General features: G+C 40.8%; 1 protein-coding gene across 5 annotated transcripts in view; it reads right to left on the reverse strand.

Moving 5' to 3' along the window:
* The window catches only part of LOC136881181 (hemolymph lipopolysaccharide-binding protein), a 60877-nt gene that overhangs the window by 12720 nt on the left and 22634 nt on the right, over positions 1-25523 (reverse strand). For all 5 annotated transcript variants that reach the window (XM_067153871.2, XM_067153864.2, XM_067153890.2 and 2 more), the window contains one exon: positions 16961-17197. In XM_067153871.2, the coding sequence (XP_067009972.2) occupies positions 16961-17197 (237 nt within the window). The remainder of the gene's footprint in view (positions 1-16960; positions 17198-25523) is intronic.

Raw genomic sequence — 25523 nt, forward strand, 5'->3', positions numbered from 1 at the left:
ACATTCATACTAAGATGTATGTGCTCGCTAAGAGAGGATTTTTGGATATTCTTCGCTAAGGGGGTGAAAAAGGGGGGTGAAATTTTAAAATGAGTGTATCTATATCTCAAAACTTTGAAAGTTTACAGATGTAAAAATTGGTATTTAGAATCTTCATTAAAAATAAAGAAACACGTATTTCTTGTTTTCGGAAAATCCCAATAGGAGAGATAAAAAGGGGTGAAAAAGAGGTTGAATGCCTTTAATCAGGATACGGGTACTTATATCTCAGAAACTGAAGATATTACAGACCTAAAAATTGGTACTTTTAATCTCTTTTGAAAATAAAGAAACACGTATTTTTTTGTTTTTGGAAAATCCAATTAATGGGAGGGTGAAAAGGGGGATACATTTTTAAAATGAGTGTATCTATATCTCAAAACTTTGAAAGTTTACAGATGTAAAAATTGGTATTTAGAATCTTCGTTAAAATAAAGAAACACGTACTCTTTTGTTTTCGGAAAATCCCAATATGAGGGATGAAAAGGGTTGAAAAATGGGTTGAATGCCTTTAATGAGGCTACTTATATTTCAGAACCTGAAGATATTACAGACCTGAAAATTGATGTTTGGGATCTCCTTTAAAAATAAAGAAACACGTACTTTTTTGTTTTTGGAAAATCGAATTAATGGGGGGTGAAAAGAGGGTGAATTTGTAAACTTGGTGTATCTATATCTCAAAACTTTTAAAGTTTATAGATGTAAAAATTGGTATTTAGAACCTCCTTTAAAAATAAAGAAACACGTCTTTTTTTGGTTTTCGGAAAATCCCAATAGGAAGGGTGGAAAAGGTTGAAAAATGGATTGAATGCCTTTAATGAGGCTACTTATATTTCAGAACCTGAAGATATTACAGATCTTAAAATTGGTATTTGGAATCTACTTTAAAAATATAGAAAAAGGTATTTTTTCGTTTTTGGAAAATCCAAATAATGGGGGGTGAAAAGGTGGGTGAAATAGTAAAATGAGTGTATCTACATCTTAAAACTTTAAAAGTTTGCAGATGTAAAAATTGGTATTTAGAATCTCCTTTAAAAATAAAGAAACATGTATTTTTTGTTTTCGGAAAATCCCAACAGGAGGGGTGAAAATGGGATTGAATGCCTTTAATGAGGATACTTATATCTCAGAAACTGAAGATACTACAGACCTGAAAATTGGTATTTGGGATCTACTTTAAAAATAAAGAAACAGGTATTGTTTTCGTTTTTGGAAAATCCAAATAATGGGGGTGAAAAGGGGGGTGAATTTTTAAAATGAGTAAGTCTACATTTTAAAACTTTAAAAGTAAAAATTGATGTAAAGATGTAAAAATTGGTATTTAGAATCTCCCTTAAAAATAAAGGAACACGTATTTTTTTGTTTTCTGTAAATCCCAATAGGAGGGGTGTAAAAGGGTGAATAACGGGTTGAATGCCTTTAATGAGGATACATATATCTCAGAAACTGAAGATATTACACAACTGAAGATTTGTATATTGGATCTCCTTTAAAAATAAAGAAATACATATTTTTTTGCTTTTGGAAATCCCAATTAATGGCGGTTAAACAAGAGTGACAAATTGGGGTGAATTTTTTGAAAGACTATATCTACAGAATATCTGAGAAACGTAAAATGTTACAGACGTAAAAAGTGGGTATTTGGAATCTCCTGTAAATATAAAGAAACATAGGTGATTTGTTTTTGGAAACTCCACGGGAACTAAAAAGGGGTGAAATTTTAAAATGAGAATTTCTACAGTATATCTCAAGAAACTTAACATGTTACAGAAGTGAAAAATGGTATTTTTATCTCTATTAAATATAAATAAACGTGTACTTTTAGTTTTCGGAAATACCACTCGGGTGGAGGGGGGTAAAAGTGACTGAAAATGGTGTTGAATTCATTTAATTAGGCTACTGATATCTCAAAAATGAAGATGTTACAGACGTGAAATTTGATATTTGGAATCTGCTTTAAAAGTAAAGAAACATGTATTCTCGGAAAATCCAATGAAAGGGGGGGAGTGAAAGAACTGAAAAAATAATTGACTTAATTGTATGAGAATAAAATAAAAATAAAAACTAAAGTTTTTACAAACGTGAAAATTGGTATATTGATCTCCTTTAAAAACAAAGAAAGCGCGTTTTGGGGGGGAACCCTCTTGGGGGGCGGAGTGAAAATGAGTTGAATTCCTTTCATGAGGACACATAAATCAAAAACTGAACAAGTTAGAGTCATGATAATTGGTATTTAGAAGATTATTTACTATTAAAGAAACAAGTATTTTTTGCTGGAAAATTCACTTGGGGGGGGGGGGTTGTGAAAAGAAGTAAAAAAAAAAGTTAATTATTTTTATGGGGATACTTATATCCCAAAACTGAAGGTAATAGACGTGAACATTGGTGTTTGGAATCTCCTTTAAATATAAAGAAATACGCCTTCTTTTACTTTTTTTTGCGGGGGGGAATAAACTTAACGGCGGTGACATGTAAAAGGAGGTGAGACCAATTGATTTTACTGTTCAGAATGTACTTATAAGGAGCCTCCGTTGCTCAGACGGCAACGCGCCGGCCTCTCTCAGCTGGGTTCCGTGGTTCAAATCCCGGTCACTCCATGTGACATTCGTGCTGGACAAAACGGAGGCGGGACAGGTTTTTCTCCGGATGCTCCGGTTTTCCCTGTCATCATTCATTCCAGCAACACTGTTCAATATTTCACTTCATTTGTCATTCATCGATCATTGCCCCTGAGGAGTGCTTCGGCAGCCGGCACAATTCCTATTGCCGCTGCTAGATGGGTCTTTATTCATTCTATTCCTGACCCTATCGAATGACTGGAAACAGGCTGTAGATTTTCGATGTACTTATTCTGATCATAAACCGATCATTTTTAATCTTACCTGGGTTTGTTTTCAACAGCCATCTTTTCCTTCGGAGAACGTTCTTAGATTACAGTAGATTCCCCTGGCATATAAATAACAATGTAAACACACTCGAAATAAACGATAGGAATGAGATTGACCATCAAATTGTTCACCTCTATATAAGGTCAATAATGCACGGAAGTATGTCATTCGTATCGTCAGAAATCCCGCACACTTGCCTACGCGCGACAATGGTGTTGGTCACATTGTCAACAATGACAATGGCAGCAGATGTAATTTACCGCCAAGTAGCGGTCTTGCATCTTACTGTGGGGTCCAGAACATCTAATAATAATAATAATAATAATAATAATAATGTTCTGGACCGTCGTCAAATGTGCGGACCGCGCTGGAAACGGGTCCTGGACGGATGATGACTACTATTGCAGTCCGGCCGCGGGTTCAGTACCGCGAAGGCACCCAAGATCTCCTCAAGGATTTGATCCATATTTAAAATGCTTATAGGAAAAGGTGGCAAAGATTTAGGGAGCCAACTGATGGGTGGAATGCCTGGACCTAGCCCGGTAAGTACGAATCCCATTGCTGGAAATAAAAATTGAAAATGGGAGGAACTTAGCCGTAATCTCTCAGAAAACGAGTCAGATCGCGAATTTCGGCGGATTATACATAAAACGTTAAGCATTCAATTATAAATTTCAGTATAATACCGTAGCGAAGCACGGGTATCTTGCTAGTGTACGGATAAAAAGGTGTATATATTCAAACATATTATTTTCTCGTTCTGTTTTTTTAATATTAATTAATATTATTAATCTTGTAGACGTCACCGAAATTGAGTTGTTTTAGTAGAAACAAGTACTTACAGTAAAGTAACAGCTAGGCGTTCCACAGGACATATTGAAACTTTGTATGTCACAACGTCTTAAATGGAGTCCAGTCTTCGCAATCAACTCATCGAACGATCGAACAGACAAGCGGAAGTAGTTTAAACAATTGCTTTTATCTTCACGCAAGTTTCTAAAGAGTTATAAAAGCACCCTTGTTGTTCCTTGAGCAACTATCGGATGTATCCAAACAGGTTTCCTCCGTTTCTTCCGCCCCATGTTTTGGGATAGATTGTCAGCAGCTACTACTTTAGTGTATAATGCGTTCATTTTGAAGCACTGGATCGGAGTGACATCCACTGTTTTTTCATGGTAGTTATTTTATTTCTCATAATTTACAAGGTATAAAACTAACAAATAAAAGTAACACAACAAATAATACACAGCCGTCAGTCAATCTCTTGTTACAGTATAATGTTCACTTGTCACATGTCCCTTTGATCTTTGAACAATACACTTTACATTATTTTTCTCTTACACTATTCGTTTAGAAAATAGTTAACTCAACTAAAGGAAAAATAAGAGCATTGGTACAAACCACACCATAAAAAACAGATTGTGTGAAAAACACTGTACTGTTCACTACACGATCATTGGAATGTTATAATGCAACACTCTTGAGTTCCTTAACGTGATTTTTCTCTGTCGGTGGCACACGTTTCAATAATTTTTGTTTAGCATCTTTTAGGAGGAGGATGAATGAGTTCAGGGATCACTGTTTGTTTTTCTGGACATACACTGACTGACAGAGCAAATGCAACACCAAGAAGGAGTGGTGAGAACTTTATGCCAATTGCAGGGTAGACTGACGTCACTGAGGTATGCTCATGATGTGAAATGCGCCGCTGTGCTGCGCACGTAGCGAACGATAAATGGGACACGGCGTTGGCGAATGGCCCACTTCGTACCGTGATTTCTCAGCCGACAGTCATTGTAGAACGTGTTGTCGTGTGCCACAGGACACGTGTATAGCTAAGAATGCCAGGCCGCCGTCAACGGAGGCATTTCCAGCAGACAGACGACTTTACGAGGGGTATGGTGATCGGGCTGAGAAGGACAGGTTGGTCGCTTCGTCAAATCGCAGCCGATACCCATAGGGATGTGTCCACGGTGCAGCGCCTGTGGCGAAGATGGTTGGCGCAGGGACATGTGGCACGTGCGAGGGGTCCAGGCGCAGCCCGAGTGACGTCAGCACGCGAGGATCGGCGCATCCGCCGCCAAGCGGTGGCAGCCCCGCACGCCACGTCAACCGCCATTCTTCAGCATGTGCAAGACACCCTGGCTGTTTCAATATCGACCAGAACAATTTCCCGTCGATTGGTTGAAGGAGGCCTGCACTCCCGGCGTCCGCTCAGAAGACTACCATTGACTCTACAGCATAGACGTGCACGCCTGGCATGGTGCCGGGCTAGAGCGACTTGGATGAGGGAATGGCGGAACGTCGTGTTCTCCGATGAGTCACGCTTCTGTTCTGTCAGTGATAGTCACCGCAGACGAGTGTGGCGTCGGCGTGGAGAAAGGTCAAATCCGGCAGTAACTGTGGAGCGCCCTACCGCTAGACAACGCGGCATCATGGTTTGGGGCGCTATTGCGTATGATTCCACGCCACCTCTAGTGCGTATTCAAGGCACGTTAAATGACCACCGCTACGTGCAGCATGTGCTGCGGCCGGTGGCACTCCCGTACCTTCAGGGGCTGCCCAATGCTCTGTTTCAGCAGGATAATGCTCGCCCACACACTGCTCGCATCTCCCAACAGGCTCTACGAGGTGTACAGATGCTTCCGTGGCCAGCGTACTCTCCGGATCTCTCACCAATCGAACACGTGTGGGATCTCATTGGACGCCGTTTGCAAACTCTGCCCCAGCCTCGTACGGACGACCAACTGTGGCAAATGGTTGACAGAGAATGGAGAACCATCCCTCAGGACACCATCCGCACTCTTATTGACTCTGTACCTCGACGTGTTTCTGCGTGCATCGCCGCTCGCGGTGGTCCTACATCCTACTGAGTCGATGCCGTGCGCATTGTGTAACCTGCATATCGGTTTGAAATAAACATCAATTATTCGTCCGTGCCGTCTCTGCTTTTTCCCCAACTTTCATCCCTTTCGAACCACTCCTTCTTGGTGTTGCATTTGCTCTGTCACTCAGTGTAATAGAGATACTCCATGACAAGCCAAGTTCGCGAAAATTTCAGGTGCTGAGTACCGTAATCGAGCTCTAAATTGTTTTGTAAGGTTCATTAGGTATGTCATCCGTCTTAGCACACACAGAAAATGCCAGGACTCAGCTAAGGGCCCCGTGGTCGCCAACCCACGCTCCGAAGTTCAGAGCCCCTGGGGGATGGAGGGTGGGAAGGAAAGAAAAATGGAAGGGATCCGATACTTCGAAAAATGAAGATATCAGCCAAAGGAAGACAAGGGCCACGAAGGGCATGAAAATGAAAGACTCCCTAGCCCTCGGAAACCTAATAGCGTCGGGGTCGGAAAAGAACAAGAGTTGACCAAGGGAGGTCGGACAGGATAGATGAAAGTGAGGAGCCTGGCACAAGTAAGTGGAAGCAATGCCAGGACTCAGCTTCCACTTACTTGTGCCAGGCTCCTCACTTTCATCTATCCTGTCCGACCTCCCTTGGTCAACTCTTGTTCTTTTCCGACCCCGATGCTATTAGGTTTGCGAGGGCTAGGGAGTCTTTCATTTTCACGCCCTTCGTGGCCCTTGTCTTCCTTTAACCGATATCTTCATTTTTCGAAGTGTCGGTTCTCTTCCTCTTTTTTCCTCGAATTAGTGTTATATAAAGGATTGTTGCCCAATTGTATTTCCTCTAATAACAATAACCACCATCACCACCCTCTAATAAACGTTCCCCACCCCCTTTCTCTATTTATCATTTCTTTATCAATTACTACGGCAAGTTGTTTCGAGTTGAACCTCGTATTTCTTTCATTATTTCCTATTTTTTAATATATTTTTATTTGGCTTTATTCTTTTTTAACGTTTTAAATTATTTTAAAACCTATATATCCACTTTGAATTTGACGAAATTAAATCCTACACTGTTTTCCTAAGACTTCATTCACGTCACCTTTTACTCTTCGGCCGGAGAAACAAATGCCTACAAGACCTGCCTAGCAACGACTTTACATAAGTGCATACTTGATCTGCTTATGGACTTCAACTATATTTGTTTTCGGCGCAAGATAGTGATGTTCTGTTTACTCTCTTGACTGTGATTATTGTGTTTTGAACATTAACTGAATTGCTACGATATGATACAATGTTAATATTTTGCCTGTGTTCAATATATTAGTTGTTTTAAGATCTTCGCTAATTGGCTGATGATGACACTTGAAATGTGTTGAAACCGGTCCCAATAAACAGGTTGTAACTACTTTTTAGTTCAACTTACTACGGAGTATTGAAAGGTGGATCCTTCCCTATAATATTGTACATCTTCTTGTAACAAGAGATTGACTGATGGCTGTGATTTATTTGTTGTGTTACTTTTATTTGTTAGTTTTATACCTAGTAAATTATGAGAAATAAAATAAATACCATGAAAAAATCACGTGTCGGCACTGAATAACTTGGGTTTTGTTGACTTGTATTCCAGAAATACGTATCATGATCATCTAATTCTGACTTGGCAATCATTAACTCTCGCATTAAGAGCGCTTGGCATTTTTCACCGACTGCGATGGGATCCAGTCCTCCTTTATCTACTGCTTTTCTCACTTGCGATCGTGCTACACGAAACATATATCTTCGCCATAAATAACAACTAATACACAGTTCAACTTGCTGGATTATTTTTACCGGCATGTTTTTAAGTTATGCCGCATACCACAATTTAGATAATGCAAACAGGTTTATATGCCACACCTATTGAATTATGTCCAGGTTTCTACTCAAGCTGATTGACATTGTGGTGCGTAACCTTGAAATTATGGTTGTCCGGTAGTTTATGTCAATATTTTGGGCCATATTAGGGGAGAACACTAATCCCAAAATCTTAATTCTATCTTTAAAGGGTACTGACGCTATTGTTGTCTCTTTGGACCAGCTGCCAAGTGGTAATATCTCGGATTTTTATAACTAACTAGGGCGTTAGAGGCTTTCTCGTAAGTTGTTATTATGTACTTCAACTAAGGGGCAACGGTTGGTGTCTGCGGTAATATGGTGATGTCATCAGCATATGCTGCAATTGTGAACATTCTATGGGGATTGGGTATGGTGCACATTATACAGTGGACTGCTCGAAGAAAGGGCTCCGTACTTAAAACAAAAAGAGTCATTGGTAGGGGACATCCTTTCCTTAACGACGTTTTAATTGGAATTGGTCTGGAGAAGTGTCCATTAATAAGAGGCGCGAGAATGCGCCGAAATGTAAAGGGTTCGAATAATATTGCATATTGCGGTTGGGACACCCAATCGTTGCAGCACTGCTAACAAGTATCCATGATGCACTCTGTCGAAAGCTTTCCGGAAGTCCAGGTTGAGAATCGCGCCCATTTTAGTTGGTTCTTCTTTGAAGTGTAACACGGCATTTCTTACTGTTTTCAGGATGTGGGTTATTTTCCTTTCGGGAATAGTATATGTTTGCCCTACTTTGATTATATTATTAAGATAGTGTTATACTCTTTTTTGCCAGTATTTTCATGAAGAATTTGTAATCTGTGTTGAGGTGTGTTATCGGGCGGAAATGCTACACAGTTCGTGGTACTGGGACTTGGGTATAACGATAGTAATTCCTTCATTAAAGCCTGTGCGCTATTGTATATTAACGAACAATATTTGCATCAGTGTTAAGAGGGTTGTTTTCATGATGTGCCAGTACTTTTTGTAGAAAAAGTAAGTCAGGCCATCAGGGCCCGGAGCTGATCTGTTACTGGCTGTTCGCAGCAGGCCCTCGAATAGTTCACTTTCTTCAGTCGGTCGTAAGAGGTGCTGCCTTTCATTATCATTTAGTTGGTGATTTAGTTGTTGATCTAGCGGAGAATTTTCACAGTCCTGGAACGTTTCCGTAAAGCATTCCTCAGTTTCATTTAGACAGTCTTTGGCAGAAAAGAGTCGTCTGTTGTCATCTGTATGAAGAGTAGATATCATTTTGCTCTTCACGTTTCTTTTTTCATTGGCTACATGATAGAGCTGTGCTTTTTCTTCTGCTAAGGGTGATTTAGAACACGAACGAACTAATGTTCCCTTTAGGATGTTTTCCTGAATGGCTGTTATTCTTCGTTTAACTGCGGATATTCGACTGTTTACGTTGTAACCTGCTTTTTGACACACCAGAAGGTCATTTAATATCGTGCAGTAGGAGTGTAGAGTGTTCCTTCTGTTAGTTGCTTTTTCTGCTCCATGTTTCTTAAGGAAGGTTTGAATGGCTGGTTTAACCTTATACAACCATTTGTGAACAAGTTAAGGGTCCCTGTCTTGTGAGAAGACTGAGCATATCTGACTACATCTGTTGAAAGTTCTCTTTCACTTGCTCGTCATATAGCAACGCATTATTTAGTTTCCAATATCCCTTCCCGATAGCAGGTATTCTTCTGGTGGTACTAATCTTCAGTAGGACAGCGTGATCACTGAAGGGTATTATTTTAGCACTGATGCCATGTACATTGGATGCTATGCATCTGGTTATGTACAATATATCAATTCTAGAGGCAGATGCTCTTCGTAAAAATGTAAATTGTACGAAGTTGCCGTGTTTACTTTCCCATGCGTCGCGAAGCTGTAAGTCCTGATACATCCTTTCAAGCGCTGGAGAAAGGTTGAATTCTTTTCTCTGGTCTTTTGCGTGTAAAACACAATTAAAATCCCCAACTAAAATTAAATCTTTGTAGTTATGTCGTAACTAGGAAGGTAGTTGAGAAGTCAGAAACTAATCTCGCTCATGGCGACGATGTGTTCCAGACTGCAGGTAGATGTATATGTAAAGTATGTTATCTTGTGTTGACGTGATCTTCCCACTCTGGTGAGTTTCACAAATTTAATGCTTAATCCAGATCTGTATATAATTGCAGTACCTCTCGAGCCTTCCCCAGGATTGGCAATATATTGATAATTGTTCCCAAGGTAAGGCAATGTAGGCCTGAAGACGTTAACTTCTTATTGGAAAAGTATATCATGTCATAATCTCTAATAAATTCTTGTAATAGTACCTGTTTGCTACGACTTCTCAGACAGTTAACATTAAGTGATGCTACGGAATGAAGAAGTAGAAAACAACACAACGCCAATCATAATGATGAGTTTGGAGGTGAAGACGAGTGCGGAATTTGTTTATTCAGAATATGTTTGATAATTTTAGTGCCTTTATTTTTGCCATTGTCATCTACCGGCTGCTTTAACCTAGGATCCCTTTGGCTAACTTGAAGTAGTTTTGTTTACGTAATTTCCATTTCTTCTACTGACTGAGATTTCTCCTGTTCGAGGGTTGGTGATGTATTATGCTCTTCTCTACTGTGCACTTTTCCGTCTTTGTCCGTTGTTGGTAGTGTCGTTACATCTCCGCCCTCTGTTTCCAAATCCCCAGATAGTGGAGGCTGTAAATGATGATGGTTTATTTCTTGGGATAGCTGTGCTGGCATTAATACCTCTGACTCAATTGCAGGTGGTCTTTTCGGTTGCAGTAGTTGATTATTATTATCAGTATTTTCTTTCTCAGTTATCTGTTCCCCCACCTGTTGACCTAACACCTCTGTCTCCCTGTGCGACTAAGAAATGGCCGGAATAGTTTTCTGTGGATCATTTTGTGTTGCCTGTGTAGCTTCGTGTAAGTCGCTAGGTGATGATCTGTATGTGTTGTCTTCAGGTGCCAACTGTGTGGCTTGCAGCGGAAAGCGCTGTGTAGGTAATTTACCACTCGCCAAGATCGCCCACGTGGGACTAGCAGGTTGTTCGGTTAGCTGGACAGGTTGTTTACGTCGTGGGCATTGACTCCGTAAGTGTCCCACTGCATTACAAGACGAACAAGTAGTAGGCTGATTTTCTTAACTGATCAGGGTTTTATGCCCACCAACATCTAAGTAAGACGGTATATGTTGCTTTAACATTAATCGAATTGCTCGAAGACCATTATGAACCTTGTATCGGAAGCCTGAGCTCCATGTTTCATCCTGAATCGAAAAAATAGTCCCATATTTACTAATTTGTTCCGCACGTATCCTAAGAGATACCTCCATCGGAAGATTAAAAATTCTCACCAATTTTGTACCAAGACCAGCAGAATCAATAGTCACTTCGCTACGGAACCCATTACTGTGTAAGAAGGAGTGCTCAACTGCAAAATCCTGTAGCAGTTTTTCAGTTTTTTCCTGCTTCTTGCATTTAATATACACTATTAATATTTAATATATACTATTAAGCTGGACCATCTCGATGTCACTTTCTTCAAGCTCCAATGTGTCAAAAATCCGGTCATGCACTTCGTATGGGGCTGGTCGGGGCGTGTCTCGGTCGGTGAAGTTGATCACAATGGTGTTCTTCCTTTCCACTAGCTTGATGTTCTTTTAACTATAAACACTTAGATTTCTTTTAACAACCCTATCTTTCACCATTGTCAAGAATTTATCAGTTAGTAACTCACACACAAGTAAAAACAGACTCGTTAAGTGGTACACTCAATTCGTGAGCTCTTGGACTGGCCTATAATGGCGTATGGCCTCCGGAGTGGCCTGGTGCAGGTCTTTTTCCAGTAGACGGCCTGTTAAGCGACCTGCATGTCTGTGAAGATGAGGGCCCTACCTAGGATGATTTCTAATGTTTAATACGCCACACATACCCAGCCCCCGAGCCATTGGAATTAAGGTTAAAGTCCCCGACCCGGCCGGGAATCGAACCCGGGACGCTCTGAACCGAAGGCCAGTACGCTGACCATTCAGCCAACGAGTCGGACCTGGACTGGCCTGACTTGCACGCACGCTGTTCCAAGCAGAACTGGCCTCGCTGTGGAAGACCAGTCTAATCATCCGTCTACCGCGCCACGCTCGCGGAGGGCGGAGATCCGCTTCGCTGTGTAACGGGCCTAATATGCGCCTTACACACATGGGAACCTGGTTCGCCGTTCTCGATTCGCACCAGTGTTGCCAACTCAGCGGATTTTCCGCTAAATTTGGCGGATTTTTAAATGGAATAGCGTAAACATTTTCAATTTAGCGGACAGCGGATTTTTTTGACGGATTTTCAAACTTCTATTGACGGTTTTCAGCGGTAACAATATCACCTTTCATCACCAGTAGAAAATATAATCTAGAACTTACTACGGTATCATAGACTAGTTAATACCGTTGTATTGAAGTTATGCTGCATACTACCACTTGCTTTCTAGACCAACTCTGGGCCACAGCCTCAGTCAGAATTTGTTGCAATCGTTACTGTACTCTTGATGAGCCGGGTACTGTCGTGTTTGATATCGTGTTTCTTTTGGCATGAGGTTCTTTTTGGTACGGTACGTCAATATGTCGGAAAAAAAAGGTTGAAAAGTACAGTCAGACATTTCGCAAAGACTGGTTAAATAATTACACTTTAAAAGACATAAAAATGCGAAATTATTTGACATTATTCTTTTCTTACTTATCATAAACTTATCATAAACAATGAAAACAGTAATGAAAGTGAAAATAACTTTCGAAATAGATTTGAAAATTTCCGTCTGCGCTTTGCTACAGTGAACTGTCGGCATGTACAGTATTTTCAAAACATATAGTACCATGTGGCTTCATATGAAACCTCAACCGAGCACGTCTGCTTTAGAGGATACAGTGCTGGGAGGAAAATATGATCTCCTGTTCTGAAACTGGCGAGTGTTGAGATAATCTCCGCTATTAAAACAGCTGGTATATGCTATTTTGCTTCAGTTCGAAATTTAGCGGAATTTAGCGGATTTTCATCTACAATTTAGCGGAGAAAAGCAATACTGATTTGCACGAACCAAGTATGCCGTTTTTTGCCTGTGTGTTAAGGTTCAACGAACGAAGTTCATGATAAACTTGGCTCAGGGTGTTCACCTGTGTGTAGGGGACACGAACAGTGTTCGTCATTTAATCAGTGGAGACGCTACCACAACTCGGAACAACTCACTTTACAGTTGTTTGTGTTTACATTGTTTTTCTTTTCACTCGCTGATAAAATGTCTCATAGTGATAGTGCTAAGCTTATGAACGATTTTATTGAAGCCTATTGTCAGTACCCGTGTAGCCCTATAGTATATGGAAAGTGAAAATTGACGAGTACAGAGACAGGAACAAGCGTGACGAAGCTTTGAATAACATTCTCTTCATGACTCGCGAGGCCACTCCCTGTACTGACATTTTCTCAAAAACAGAATTGAGTCACTGAAGCAGAGTTTAAGAAGAGAATTGAGAACGGTAAAAGATTCCATGAAATCTTGTGTGTCTGAGGAGAGTGAATATAAGCCACGATTGTGGTAGTATGACATCCTTTCGTTCATCGCCGATCATGAGGCTTTTCAAGGTGAAGTTCAAGATGAAGCAGCGCACGAAGGAATTCGACGTGAAAGTCAGGTAAGAATATTCCGAAACTTTTTGTTTGTTTTTATTGTTTATTGACAACTCAAATTTTACTTTTACAGAGATAAATATAGTTCAGTGTAGTCCTGTGAATACAATTCTCCCGAACTATGCAATAACACGCAATAAATATACGAAAATTTAAGCAATATTTTTATTTACTTAAGTTTTATGTTTTGCTTGATAATATAGCTTAGAAAGTGGTAAGTAGATAAAAGAAGACAAGTTTAATTAAGAAACAAGAGTAACTTCGAACAACTCATCTCGACCGCATTCAACGGAAAAATGACTTTCTGGGCAAACTGTTGTTGGCATTTCCCTTTACTGTGTGTAAAGAGCAACGCTCACCATCTCGGTTTCCTATTTGTTCATGAATTTTGTAAACGTAGGCCTATAGGAATGTGAAAACAATTGCATTTTGTGAGGAGCGCTAGGGTTATTCTATGACTCGAATGGAAAGCTTGTCTTCTGCAAGGAAAGATGCACTGAACGCTTAGGTTGCACTAGCTAGCTCTGCAAACCTAGGGCATGTCGAACCTACAGGCATAAAAAGAAAATCTAGGAAGATGTAAACAGGAACGGACTTCTTATATTGCAGCAGTCAATGAGTGACGTTATGACTGCTCACGCAGTATATTTTTCTTTGTGAAACAGTGTAGAAGAAAGTGAGACGGTGATCATGTCTAAAAGCTGTTAACGTACGATTTAATATGGTTTTAGCTGTGGATATTATTTTTTTGCTAACATTTCTCATTTAGTGAAATGTATAGTGTAACGGCATTCATTGTATGCCACCAATCTTCAAGATTAATAGCTCGTTTTGGGACAACAGTCTGTATGTTGTTGAGTGTGCTCAAGTCAAGATTATCAACAATTTCATCGGAAGACGAACTCGGCTCTCGTATGCGTGCTAGCGTACAAAGAAGAAAGAAGCTGTTCGAGTCACGGAAGTGGAACGAGATGTCAACTATTTCGTATCCGCGTGATACAAAACTACTGGACAAGTCGAATCTCATCAAGTAACGAGAAATGTATGAGAATAAACGTGGGCCTGTTAAAATCTCGAATGAAAAGACAACAAGGTATTTCCGACAGAAGATTAAGTGAGAAGTGCTAAAAGTGTGTAAATTGTTATGAATGCTATTCTGATCGGATTCTGTTGGTTATTCTTTTTGATATGTTGTTATGAAATATTTATTTTAATGTATTTATTTTCCAAACTTGTTTGTTTGACGAGAAATCCTCGTGTCATGTTATTCCCCAATTATACCATTTTCAGAAGGTATTAGGCAAGGCCCAACATAATACTAGATTTTCAATTCATGAACGCGAACTTGGGTGTGATTTTCAGTTGTTCTACCATTATTATTACTATTATTATTATTATTATTATTATTATTATTATTATTATAAAAATTAATTAGAAGTGATATTTAATTGACGTTTGACTGTGAGGCTAATTAATAAACTTAATAATAAAATCAAGGTAGTTTACAATGAGCGCAAAAACGTCCCCACGTAATAGTACTATCAGTAGTAGTATTAACTACAATTAGCGACCAACGTAGTTACAAGGAATTTGGCAACTTGTGGACACACTGATAAAGAGTATACTCTTAGAATTCAAGCTATAGGTGGTAATGGTTCTTCGAGTCCCTCCTCTCTTTCAGAGCGACTGATTAATAGAAAAATCCATTTAATGTACTTCGAAAGTTTCCCCGAAAAGCATAAAAGAATATAAGAATATAAAGAATATAAAGCATATAAGAATGACATTAATCTCCAGAGCTGAGGACGTTATAATTGTCCTTCAAACTGTATTATGATTTTCAATAGCACTTTAGATATTGCACAGAATAAAATAACAACAACTGTCAGTAACTTAGCATCTTGAACTACAAAAGAGATTTGTTTGAACGAACATATGAACTATTGGTGAGCCTAAAAATATTCCATTGATTCTTATCGTTGTTTTAGCAGTTTCATTAATCTTATTGAAGTAAAACTTGAACCATGCTTATCGCATGTTCCACGATTTGTCATTTAATTATGCAAATGGCTTCCTTCAGTTTTGTCTTTCAGTGTTTACATGTGTCAGTCTAATGACGTCCAGTAGGGAGCAGCACACGCTATGTTTTTATCTGTGAGGTCGTTCGTTTTGCTGAGCGATAATTTTTACTCTGTGGAGTTCTTCTGCTGTTCTATGTGGGACGGTTACTAACAATGGCTGCCGCTATGTTTGGTGTGGCATTTTTATGCCTTAAATATTCATTCAATGTGTTCAAGCCTGGACCTTTCACGCTAACTGCTATCCGATTTTACCATTGATAATCACAGGTATGTGATAGTTGGTTTATATTTAAATTTGGTGAGGAGTTATTCCCGTATGTTACGGTCGATGGCATACATCTTTCCGCTCCGTCGTACGATGTGCTTTGAATGAATGTGTTTGTGGGCTTGTCGTTATAATTGAAAAAGGGTCTCTGTGGTTATGATTTGGTGCACTGCGTGCTTTAATACGGCGTGATCCTCATGATGTGCCCCTTGTCTCGACCGCAGGAGATGCCAATCCAGGTTGTACAAGGCGCAACATGCCAGTGATGTGAATAAAGTAATGTTCAATTCTGACCTTATGTGTAATTGCACGCCGCACGCAAACATTCGAGTACGTGAGACCCGCTGATAATGACCGTGGAGTCATAATTTATGGTTTGTATTTGACTACGAAATCTGAACGGCCGTTCGTGTTTTATTTTCCCGATACCCTCATTGTGTGTGCGTGAATGTGGTATGCATGTGAGTTCGGATGTGTGGGGAAGGAAAGGGTGATATGTCGGTCGACCTGTTGTATTTGTCTTTCAAATTCTGCGCCTTGTTTGGTTTTCAGCGCAGAGCTATATTTATTTATTATTCATGGCTGATGCTCAGCTTGAGTACCCGCCATGTTGGTTTCATGTTTGCACATGGGCGTACCGATTGTATTCTTTGATCTGTCTTGGCTTTGATTGGTCCATGGAGGCTGTGCTCAGTCTCATCTATCGTTATTCTTATCTGCCTTTTGTTCTCCGGCACGGCTTATTGTTGTGCTAACGTTTCGCATTGTTAGTTGCCTGATGTAATATGTGGTGCAGTGCCTTGGATATTTGAATCCTGGTAAAACGGGCGACCTGGTTGAATAGTTTGTGATGAAAGGAAGCTGCTGGTATTGTAATAGCGATGTGTCGAGGAGCAGTGAGCATTTTAAATTACGTATCAATATTTTTGACGAGTATTAGCTTGAGTTTTCACGCCATGTTTCAACTATGTGAAAAAGAACAAGGTATGTCCATGAGTATTACGATTCATTTCCTTATTCATTTTGTGTGATTTGCTTCTCCTGGTTTAAATTTTTTCTCTCATATTTATTTAATAAATCCCCTGGTTTAAACCATTTCTTCTTTTATTTCAAATAGATGTAGTCTTGCCCTCGTTACCTGATTACAAGGGGAGGTTTTCAGCTCAAGGTTATGTCTGCGCCTTGCCCAGTCGGCACGATCCGGGCCTCAAATATTGTTCCCCATGAATATTTCACTAAGGTATTGCTTGGGTCGCTGATTTATGTAGTGATAGATGGGATGGGTGTGGCTCAAACTTTACCTAATACAGTAAGAAAATGTCCCTCGTTGTCTCGATCATGGATGCCGATGTGGATACCGGTAGTCAACAGGTTCTTCTTCTCTCGTGCGTACAGCGCCTTCACAACCTCCGCCTCTTCCTCTGAGTCGATGACCACGAGATGCGCTCCCTCTGCGCCGCACGTCTCTTCAGCTTGTTCCCACGATAGCGCATCAGTGTGTAGTTTATAGAGGCCTACGCCGTGAAAATTCTCGTAACCTAAACAAGACAAAAAATAATCCTCTTTGACTGAATTCAATTCAAATTACTTCTATCCTCCAGTTATTTCTTTTGGGACTTTAATGAGGGATTATACTAATTTGGCTCAGTTTTGCAGTATTAGTCGATGATTAAAGGTCGGATGTCTATCCTGCTAGGCAATAATATTGAAAAGCTTTTCTGTAGTAAAATGTGATGTTTGGAACATCACAGTATGTACAAATTTATCGAATTATGTAATCAATTGAAAAGTTGTACATATTTAATTAGTGGTAGGTCATTTTAATTATTAGGTTTACATATATATATATACATAGTGTATTTAGTCATCCATTTGATATCATCATCTCATTTCTTTGTATCACGGCTATAACGTATTCCGAACGACTTCTTGAGTAAAGTATTACATCATTCGTATTAATAGCTGGTAGTAAATTTCCAGTAGCCGAGGTCAGGTGACCGGACTCACCATGCTAATTTTAGCCCATTACCAGGAAATTTACGTCATCAAGCTTGCAATACACCTTACCCTTTCCATACTCTGAAGAGACAGTTAAAGCCTTGTTAACGCCTACCTTTTGAAGTTCGCTACCTGACGCTTTGATTGCCCGGGAAAGTTAAACTTATGTGAATGGACGTTATGGAATAAGATGACGGATATACAGCAATAGATAGGAGAAGGGATAATACATCAGATCTTACTGGACCATGTGATATGGTTCATGGAGGGAGACTTTGGAGCCTATATACATCAACGACAAGAGCTGGAGAGAGTATTTTCCTATCGGACAATTCTAATATATTCCATCATTACATCGGAGGAGGGCTGCACGTCTTACATCGGAGAAGGTCTTAACTGCTGAAGATCTTAACTTAGTTCACTTCGCATCTGAGTAGAGCACTACTCAAAATTACTCTCATTGAGACCTAATTATCTCAATGACGAGAGTTAAAGTCAACGAGAGACCGGTTTTGACTAATATAGGACAGGACAAATTTTGTTATGTATTTAGTTACGCTACACTTCTGTAATACGGATGAATACAAGTGTATTCTCTCCATGAACATCACCCCTAGTGGTTTTGCTATTGAAATTAGGACTCATTACAACTTTATGTAAGGAGTACTCTAGGAGGTGTTGAACTCAGGAAAGTCGTAGTACAACTAGTGGACTATGCACGAATCAGAAATAGGACTGGTATCAACAACGAGAGATGACGACGCCTGTACGAGAGGTCCATCAAACATCAGCTGCTACACAGATCGTGTCCAGATAACAGAGTCTACAAATGGTGCGCTAATGGCATAAATTACTGCAAGTCTCCGCGTAACAGTTAATTTTCTTAAATTGTATTTCATCCCATTTTTCTTTTTCTTCAGTAAGTTCACATTTCGTAAATACGCCGTCACGTTTTTCATCCTCATAAATAGTTGTTTTAATTTGTATTTTCTGAAATTCTTATTAATGATCCTTAACTTCCAAGTTAGTGTGTACTTAATGGTTAGTGGTCCATCACCCCACCTCTAGGAATATTTAGAGTCCCATTACGTATTATTATTAGTATTATTAATTATCAAATATCGTCTTCAAGCTATAAGTTTGAAGGCTGGCGCCCATGAGATACTGTTTATGGAGAAACAATGAGAGATTTTTTATTTATATTAAAATTAAGGTGACCCTCCACGTCACATATTGTCACACATGTGGGCAAGAGTGAATACGTCACAAGCGCATCAGTGTGTAGTTTATAGAGGCCTACACCGTGAAAATTCTCGTAACCTAAACAAGGCAAAAAATAATCCTCTTTGACTGAATTCAATTCAAATTCTATCCTCCAGTTATTTCTTTTGCGATTTCCATGAGGGATCAGACTAATATGGCTCAGTTTTGCGGTCTTAGTCGATGATTTAAGGTCGGATGTCTATCCTGCTAGGCAATAATATTGAAAACCCCTTCTGAAGTCAATAAGATTAGAACCCAAAGTGTCCGGTTGGAATGTTAGCAGTTAGGCCACTGTCTTTGAATCTCCTTTCCGTAACTGCACGATTGATTAATATAACAATAATGATAATAATATTCATAATATTCATTCATAATATTCATTCTTTCTTTCTCTGTGGTATGTGATTAGCTGTCACCTCCGGAGGCCCGGGTTCAATTCCCGGATCTGCCACGAAATTTGCAAAGTGATACGAGGGCTGGAACGCGGTCCACTTAGCCTCGGGAGGTCAGATGAGTAGAGATGGGTTCGATTCCCACCTCAGCCATCCTGGAAGTGGTTTTCCGTGGTTTACCACTTCTCCTCCAAGCAAATGTTGGGATGGTACCTAACTTAAGGCCACGACCGTTTCCTTCCCTCTTCCTTGTCTATCCCTCCCAATCTTCCCATCCTCCCACGAGACCCCTGTTCAGCATAGCAGGTGAGGCCGCCTGGGCGAGGTACTGGTCATTCTCCCCAGTAGTATCCCCGAACCAATGTCTCACGCTCCAGGACACTGCCCCTGAGGCGGTAGAGGTGGGATCCCTCGCTGAGTCCGAGGGAAAAACCGAACCTCGAAGATAAACAGATTAAGAAGAAGAAGAAGAAGAACAGAAGATTAAAAAAACAAAACAGGCTAAATCAAGAAACTTACAGACAAACCGGATTACAAACCAAGATCAACAGACGGACAATGAGATGGGTGATTTCAGACGAAGAAAGAAAGTTAAAATCCGAGAGAATGAAGAAGTATTGGGTTGACAGAAAGCTAAAGATCCTGTTTTAAAAAATTGACTGAAGTGGTCTAATGAAGACCATAAAATAATAATAATAATAATAATAATAATAATAATAATAATAATAATCATCATAATAATAATAATAATTGTACCGGGCGGTACACCTCCACGCCGCTAATTTAAAATTTGCGCCAATTGAAACTCCTCTGCTGGAGGAAGCCTGAACTTTATCTACGGAATTAATTTTCAAGTTTCTCTGAAGATGTCACTACTGGGAAATGTTGTAGTTTCTGAACTGGGTCGTTTTCGACGCATTTTTGTTTCCCTATTGTAAGAAGTGTGAACTTTCTCTTCTAGAGGACACTACTGAAGATCAACAATAGTGCACCCTAGTGCGAAGTGAAAGAACTGTTCTTTTGGAGAAAATTTTTATTTCAAAAGTTTGTTTCTTGTTAAATTTCTTTCTGTTATTGTTTAAGTTGGCTGTATACCCCTTTCTTTCCCCTTGTTTTGTATTTAGCCAATCCCGAATTTTTAAAATTAATTTCTAACCAATCAGGTGTATCTTCTCCAAAGGGGATATGTTGCTGTACCCTAGCCAATAAAGTGATTGTGGGCGGGTGTTTTCTTCCCTGAAACGCCTCGAACTTTCCACGAGAGTATATAAACTGCTGATTTTGGGGTCTCTGGGCCACTTCTGTTCCATCTTTCAGTGTGTAAAGTACTTAGCAGGGGGCGGGAAGCGCCTCTTTCTTCGGGCAGCAGTTCAACAATAAGGTAATGACCGTATAATAACTTCTTTTCTTGCTAGCTCAGCAGTTTAGCTCTCGGGGCGGGTCCGAAGCGTTTCCACCATGTAAAGATACCTTGTATTTATTCTATCCTTTAAGCTACATATTGGGATAGAGAGTGCTTTACCCTCTCGATCTCCCACTCATATTGTTCTGAGGTGAACTTATTTTTCTCAACCGATTCCGTAACAGTAATGTAAATTGTTTCTTTCTTAAGTCACCTCTTTAGTATGGGATTAGCCCTTGCATTAGTGGCCTAGAGCCAGATTAGGTTTTTAAACAAATGCATTAGGAGTGCAGTTCGCCTCCTCTCAAATTGGTATTTTAGAGGCCATGTAATTAATCTTTTCTCATTTAATAGGCCTCAGTAGGTTGGGTATCTTACCCCTGTGTTTATGTCTTAGAGGGCAGCTTGAAAATCAAGTTTGGTGTGGTCTTTTATAGGCCAGAACATTGAGAGCGTATTGCTCTTTTGAAATTTGATTTCTGTGTGCCTCGAGCAGGCTTTACTGTGTAATTTTGGAGCAAGTGCTCCTGGGCATAATTGGGGTCTTCTGCCCCTTTGTTGAATTCCTGTATATTGTAAAATTGGGCTAATTGTTCACGTATTGTGGGTTTGGCTCTCGGAGCCCATCCGGTAACTCTGTAATTGTACATTCTCGAATAGTGGCCTTGCTACTCTGTACCTGCCATGCTTGTTATTTTTTTGATTTTATAAAGAAAATATAACCTTGTTAAATTTTACATGAACTCTAATTTCGTAGCTTGAGACCCGTTCACACCCGCACCTTCTTTCACCTCTAACTACCACGGAATACTCCGTAACAATAATAATGGCACGAATAAGAACACCGAAGGGACTAAGTTTTGGCACCTCACTGTCTGTGAAAACACTTAAAAGAATAGTTAATAGGAAAGAGATTGCATTTTACGGAAAGAAACGAGGCTTAGGTGTACCAGGACAACCGAGGATGAAGAAAGATCATGTGCTACAAGTGCAATATGGGCTGGAAGGGGATCATTCTGCCTCGTGAGACCAACTGTCTGATACGCGAGACAGTACTGTATACTTGGTCATGAAAACCAATGAATATGGTTAAGGATGTCTCCATGCTGATGATGAAGCACTCCACGGCCATCTTGACTGGCGAGTTGGTCATGGGCACTAGTTCTTTTCATATAAGGACCGAACGAGTTGACTATGCGGTTAGGATCGCGAACTGTGAGGAAGTGCATTGCAAGGTGAAACTGGACGAATTATTAAGTTTAATAGTGCATATACACATGCTTATTTACTTATATTTGAGATTAGTGCATACATTTCAAATTTCGAATTTATTGTGCATGTTTTCGACTTTTATTATGCATATTTTTAACATGTTTTTAAGCAGTCTTCAAGAAAATGTAAAGTAATTAATGCCCTGAACTCTTGCAGAATGAGTTGCCATTTTCTGAATGAACATTACAGTCGTGTTAAGATTTCAAGGGCCGGGCTGAGTGGCTCAGACGGTTAAGGCGCTGGCCTTCTAACCCCAACTTGGCAGGTTCGATCCTGGCTCAGTCCGGTGGTATTTGAAGGTCCTCAAATACGACAGCCCCGTGTCGGTAGATTTACTGGCACGTAAAAGAACTCCTGCGGGACTAAATTCCGGCACCTCGGCGTCTCCGAAGACCTTAAAAAGTAGTTAGTAGGACGTAAAACACATATTATTATTATTATTATTATTATTATTATTATTATTATTATTATTATTATTATTATTATTATTATTATTAAGATTTCAAGGGAAAATTTAGGCAAGAATACAGCGTGCGCTTTCGAATTCAAGTACTGCCCTGTCACATCCGTGGATGAAGATTTATACCAGAAAACTTGGAGAAGATGAAAGAGGAATGTGTATTTAAGTGTGTTTCTTCACGTTTGTATCTCTTTTAACACGGTTTTCTTACAGCCTTACTAATTACGATTTAACATGTGTGTTAACAAAACCAAACCACATGGCACTACAGCCCTTGAAGGGCCTTGGCCTACCAAGCGACCGCTGCTCAGCTCGAAGGCCTGCAGCTAACGAGGTGTCGTGTGGTCAGCACGACGAATACTCTCGGCTGTTATTCTTGGCTTTCTAGACCGGGGCCGCTATCTCATCGCTGAATTCTAATCACGTACGATGAGCGGACATCGAACCAGTCCTCAGGTCCAGGTAAATATCCCTGACCTGGCCGGGAATCACCCGGGGCCTCCGGGTAAGAGGCAGGCCTACACCACGGGGCCGGCGTGTTGATTAACACACTGGGTCTTGTCTGGGGGAAGTGTGCATGTGTTTTAACAGTGAACACTGATAGAGTGATACGTCTCACAAACTATGCTCTTTTATTTTTGCTATTTGTTTTACGTCGCACCGACACAGATAAGTCTTATGGCGCCAATGGGATAGGAAAAGCCTAGCAATGGGAAGGAAGAGGCCGTGGCCTTAATTAAGGTACAGCCCCAGCATTTGCCCGGTATGAAAATGGGAAACCACGGAAAACCATCTTCAGGGCTGCTGACAGTGGGGTTCGAACCCACTATCTCCCGCATGTAAGCTCACAGCTTGGCCGCACGGCCAACTCGCCCGGTTCATAAACTATGCACGGATTGTTTGTACTAGTGGAACAGCCGCAGTTGTAAGTAGAGTGCCATTTTTTCATTCAATTGTTTATTCATGATTATCATTTTATGTATTGGTGTGGGTGAATTGCGTGAGTCTAGTAAAATATACTTACATTTGCATTTCATAAAAGTGTTTAATAACATGAAAATAAGTGCATAACTCACCACTTCTTTGCAGTATAGTTGCATGCTTATATTGGTGATTTAGACATCATATAAATCCGATGTCTAGTTATGAGTGTTACTAAAGACTGAAAGTTCCTCTAGCGTTATCAGATGCAGGCCTAGATGCTCGATTACTGTCTTAGCAGAGTTTAGTAGTAGTACATAAACGATAATGAAGTGGACTATAGAACTTGGTTTTGTTATCTTCTTTATCACCTCCTTGCGTTTTATCATAGATGAAAGGCTCGCCTGCACCACCACTACTAAATGTTTTCATTCGTCCCCTGAAGGGGGAGGCGGGCCTCCTAGACGGTGACGCCGTCTCTCAGGCCAGGAGATTTGTATCGGAGAAGGAGATGTGCGGAGAAGGTGAGAGGGTTGGCGGCCGTGGCCTATAAGAGGAACTGTCCCGGCATTCGCCTTAGTGCACGAGAATGGAAACCATTCTCAGAACAGCCGACGATGGGGACCAGTCCCTCTACGTCTCCCGAATACAGAGGCGTAGAGCCACGGTGGCGGTTGACCGGTCGGAGTGCAGAGCTGTCGGACCACGGACCAGCCGTAGCCACATGTGGGCTGAGACCCACTGTGCATCCGCCAACCGGTGACTCGCCTGCATAACGTTTCACTAGATGATAATATTTCGATTTAACTTCATCCAACCTTTTAGCTCGTTGGCTGATATTTTTTTTTAAATGTCCACGAATATGATTTGTTTACCTTGTGATGTCTTATTGCAAAAATAAATTCTGAGCTCAGAATGCAAGCTCACATTTACGCGACTTTAACCGCACAGCCAACTCGCTCGGTCCTTATACGAAAAATACTCGTACACACTTACTCCAATCTGCGGGCAGAACGTTAATCAGTGCGCTTCGTGTAGCTGGGTCTACGCTGGGCCGAGTGAGAAATGAAGTCTGGCAGCGTGGCAGTAGCTTCTGCAGTAGTCAGTGTCGAGTAGACATGTTTCACATGCGCGTTCTCCTCCAACTTTCATAAACTGTAATTAACAAACATCTGTAGCCTATTCGACCATACTTCTTTGCTTATCATCCTCCTTATCATCGTTCCAGTCACCTCCTTGCGTTTTGCCAAAGAGGAGAGACTCGCCCTGTATGCATTGTACAGGTGATAGTCCACTTGATATTAAATACACTGAAGAAAAGGAAAATTGTAACACCCAGAAGGAGTGGTGCTACATTGCTGCAATTGAACATGCAGGACAAGTGTTCGGTTGTGATTCGATGATTACACTTTCAGGTCCCTCTGACCAAAAGTTTGGACAACAATCAATACAGGATGTGCCCACCACGAGCTTCAATACACTGATGAATTCGTCGAGGCAAGGAGTCAATAAGGCCCTGGATCTCTTCCTGAGGAATTGTGGCCCATTCTTGCTGTACTGCACGGGTCAGTTGTTCCACAGTTGTGGGTGGCTGAGGACGGTTGGCCAGCTGTCGACCTATCATGTCCCACACATGCTCAATAGGACTGAGGTCCGGGGATCTCGCGGGCCATTCTAAGGTTTTGATGTCGTGAAGAGCTTCTCTGGAGATGCGTGCAGTGTGAACCCGGGCATTGTCCTGCTGAAACATCCCATTAGCAATGTTCGCCATCATAGGGACAACCACTGGATTGAGTACCCTATCAACGTACTCTCGAGCAGTCATGGTGCCCTCAAGAAGCACTAATTGTGATTTCACATTAAAGCCAATTGCTCCCCAGACCATAATGCTTGGTGTTGGCCCCGTGTGCCTCTCGACAATAAGATCTGGGCGGCCCCTCTCGCCGGTACGTCGGCGCACACGATTCCGGCGATCACTGCGGACAAGACAGAAGCGCGATTCATCACTAAAGATGACCCTATTTCATTCGTCGACCCACGTCGATCTTTCTCGACACCAGGCCAGCCTTACACGTCGCTGTTGTGGGGTCAATGGAACACCTTCTGCAGGGACACGGGCTCGTAAGCCAGCTGCACGCAGGCGATTACCAACTGTT

The sequence above is a fragment of the Anabrus simplex genome, chromosome 1 (assembly GCF_040414725.1).
Source record: "Anabrus simplex isolate iqAnaSimp1 chromosome 1, ASM4041472v1, whole genome shotgun sequence".
Lineage (NCBI taxonomy): Eukaryota > Metazoa > Arthropoda > Insecta > Orthoptera > Tettigoniidae > Anabrus > Anabrus simplex.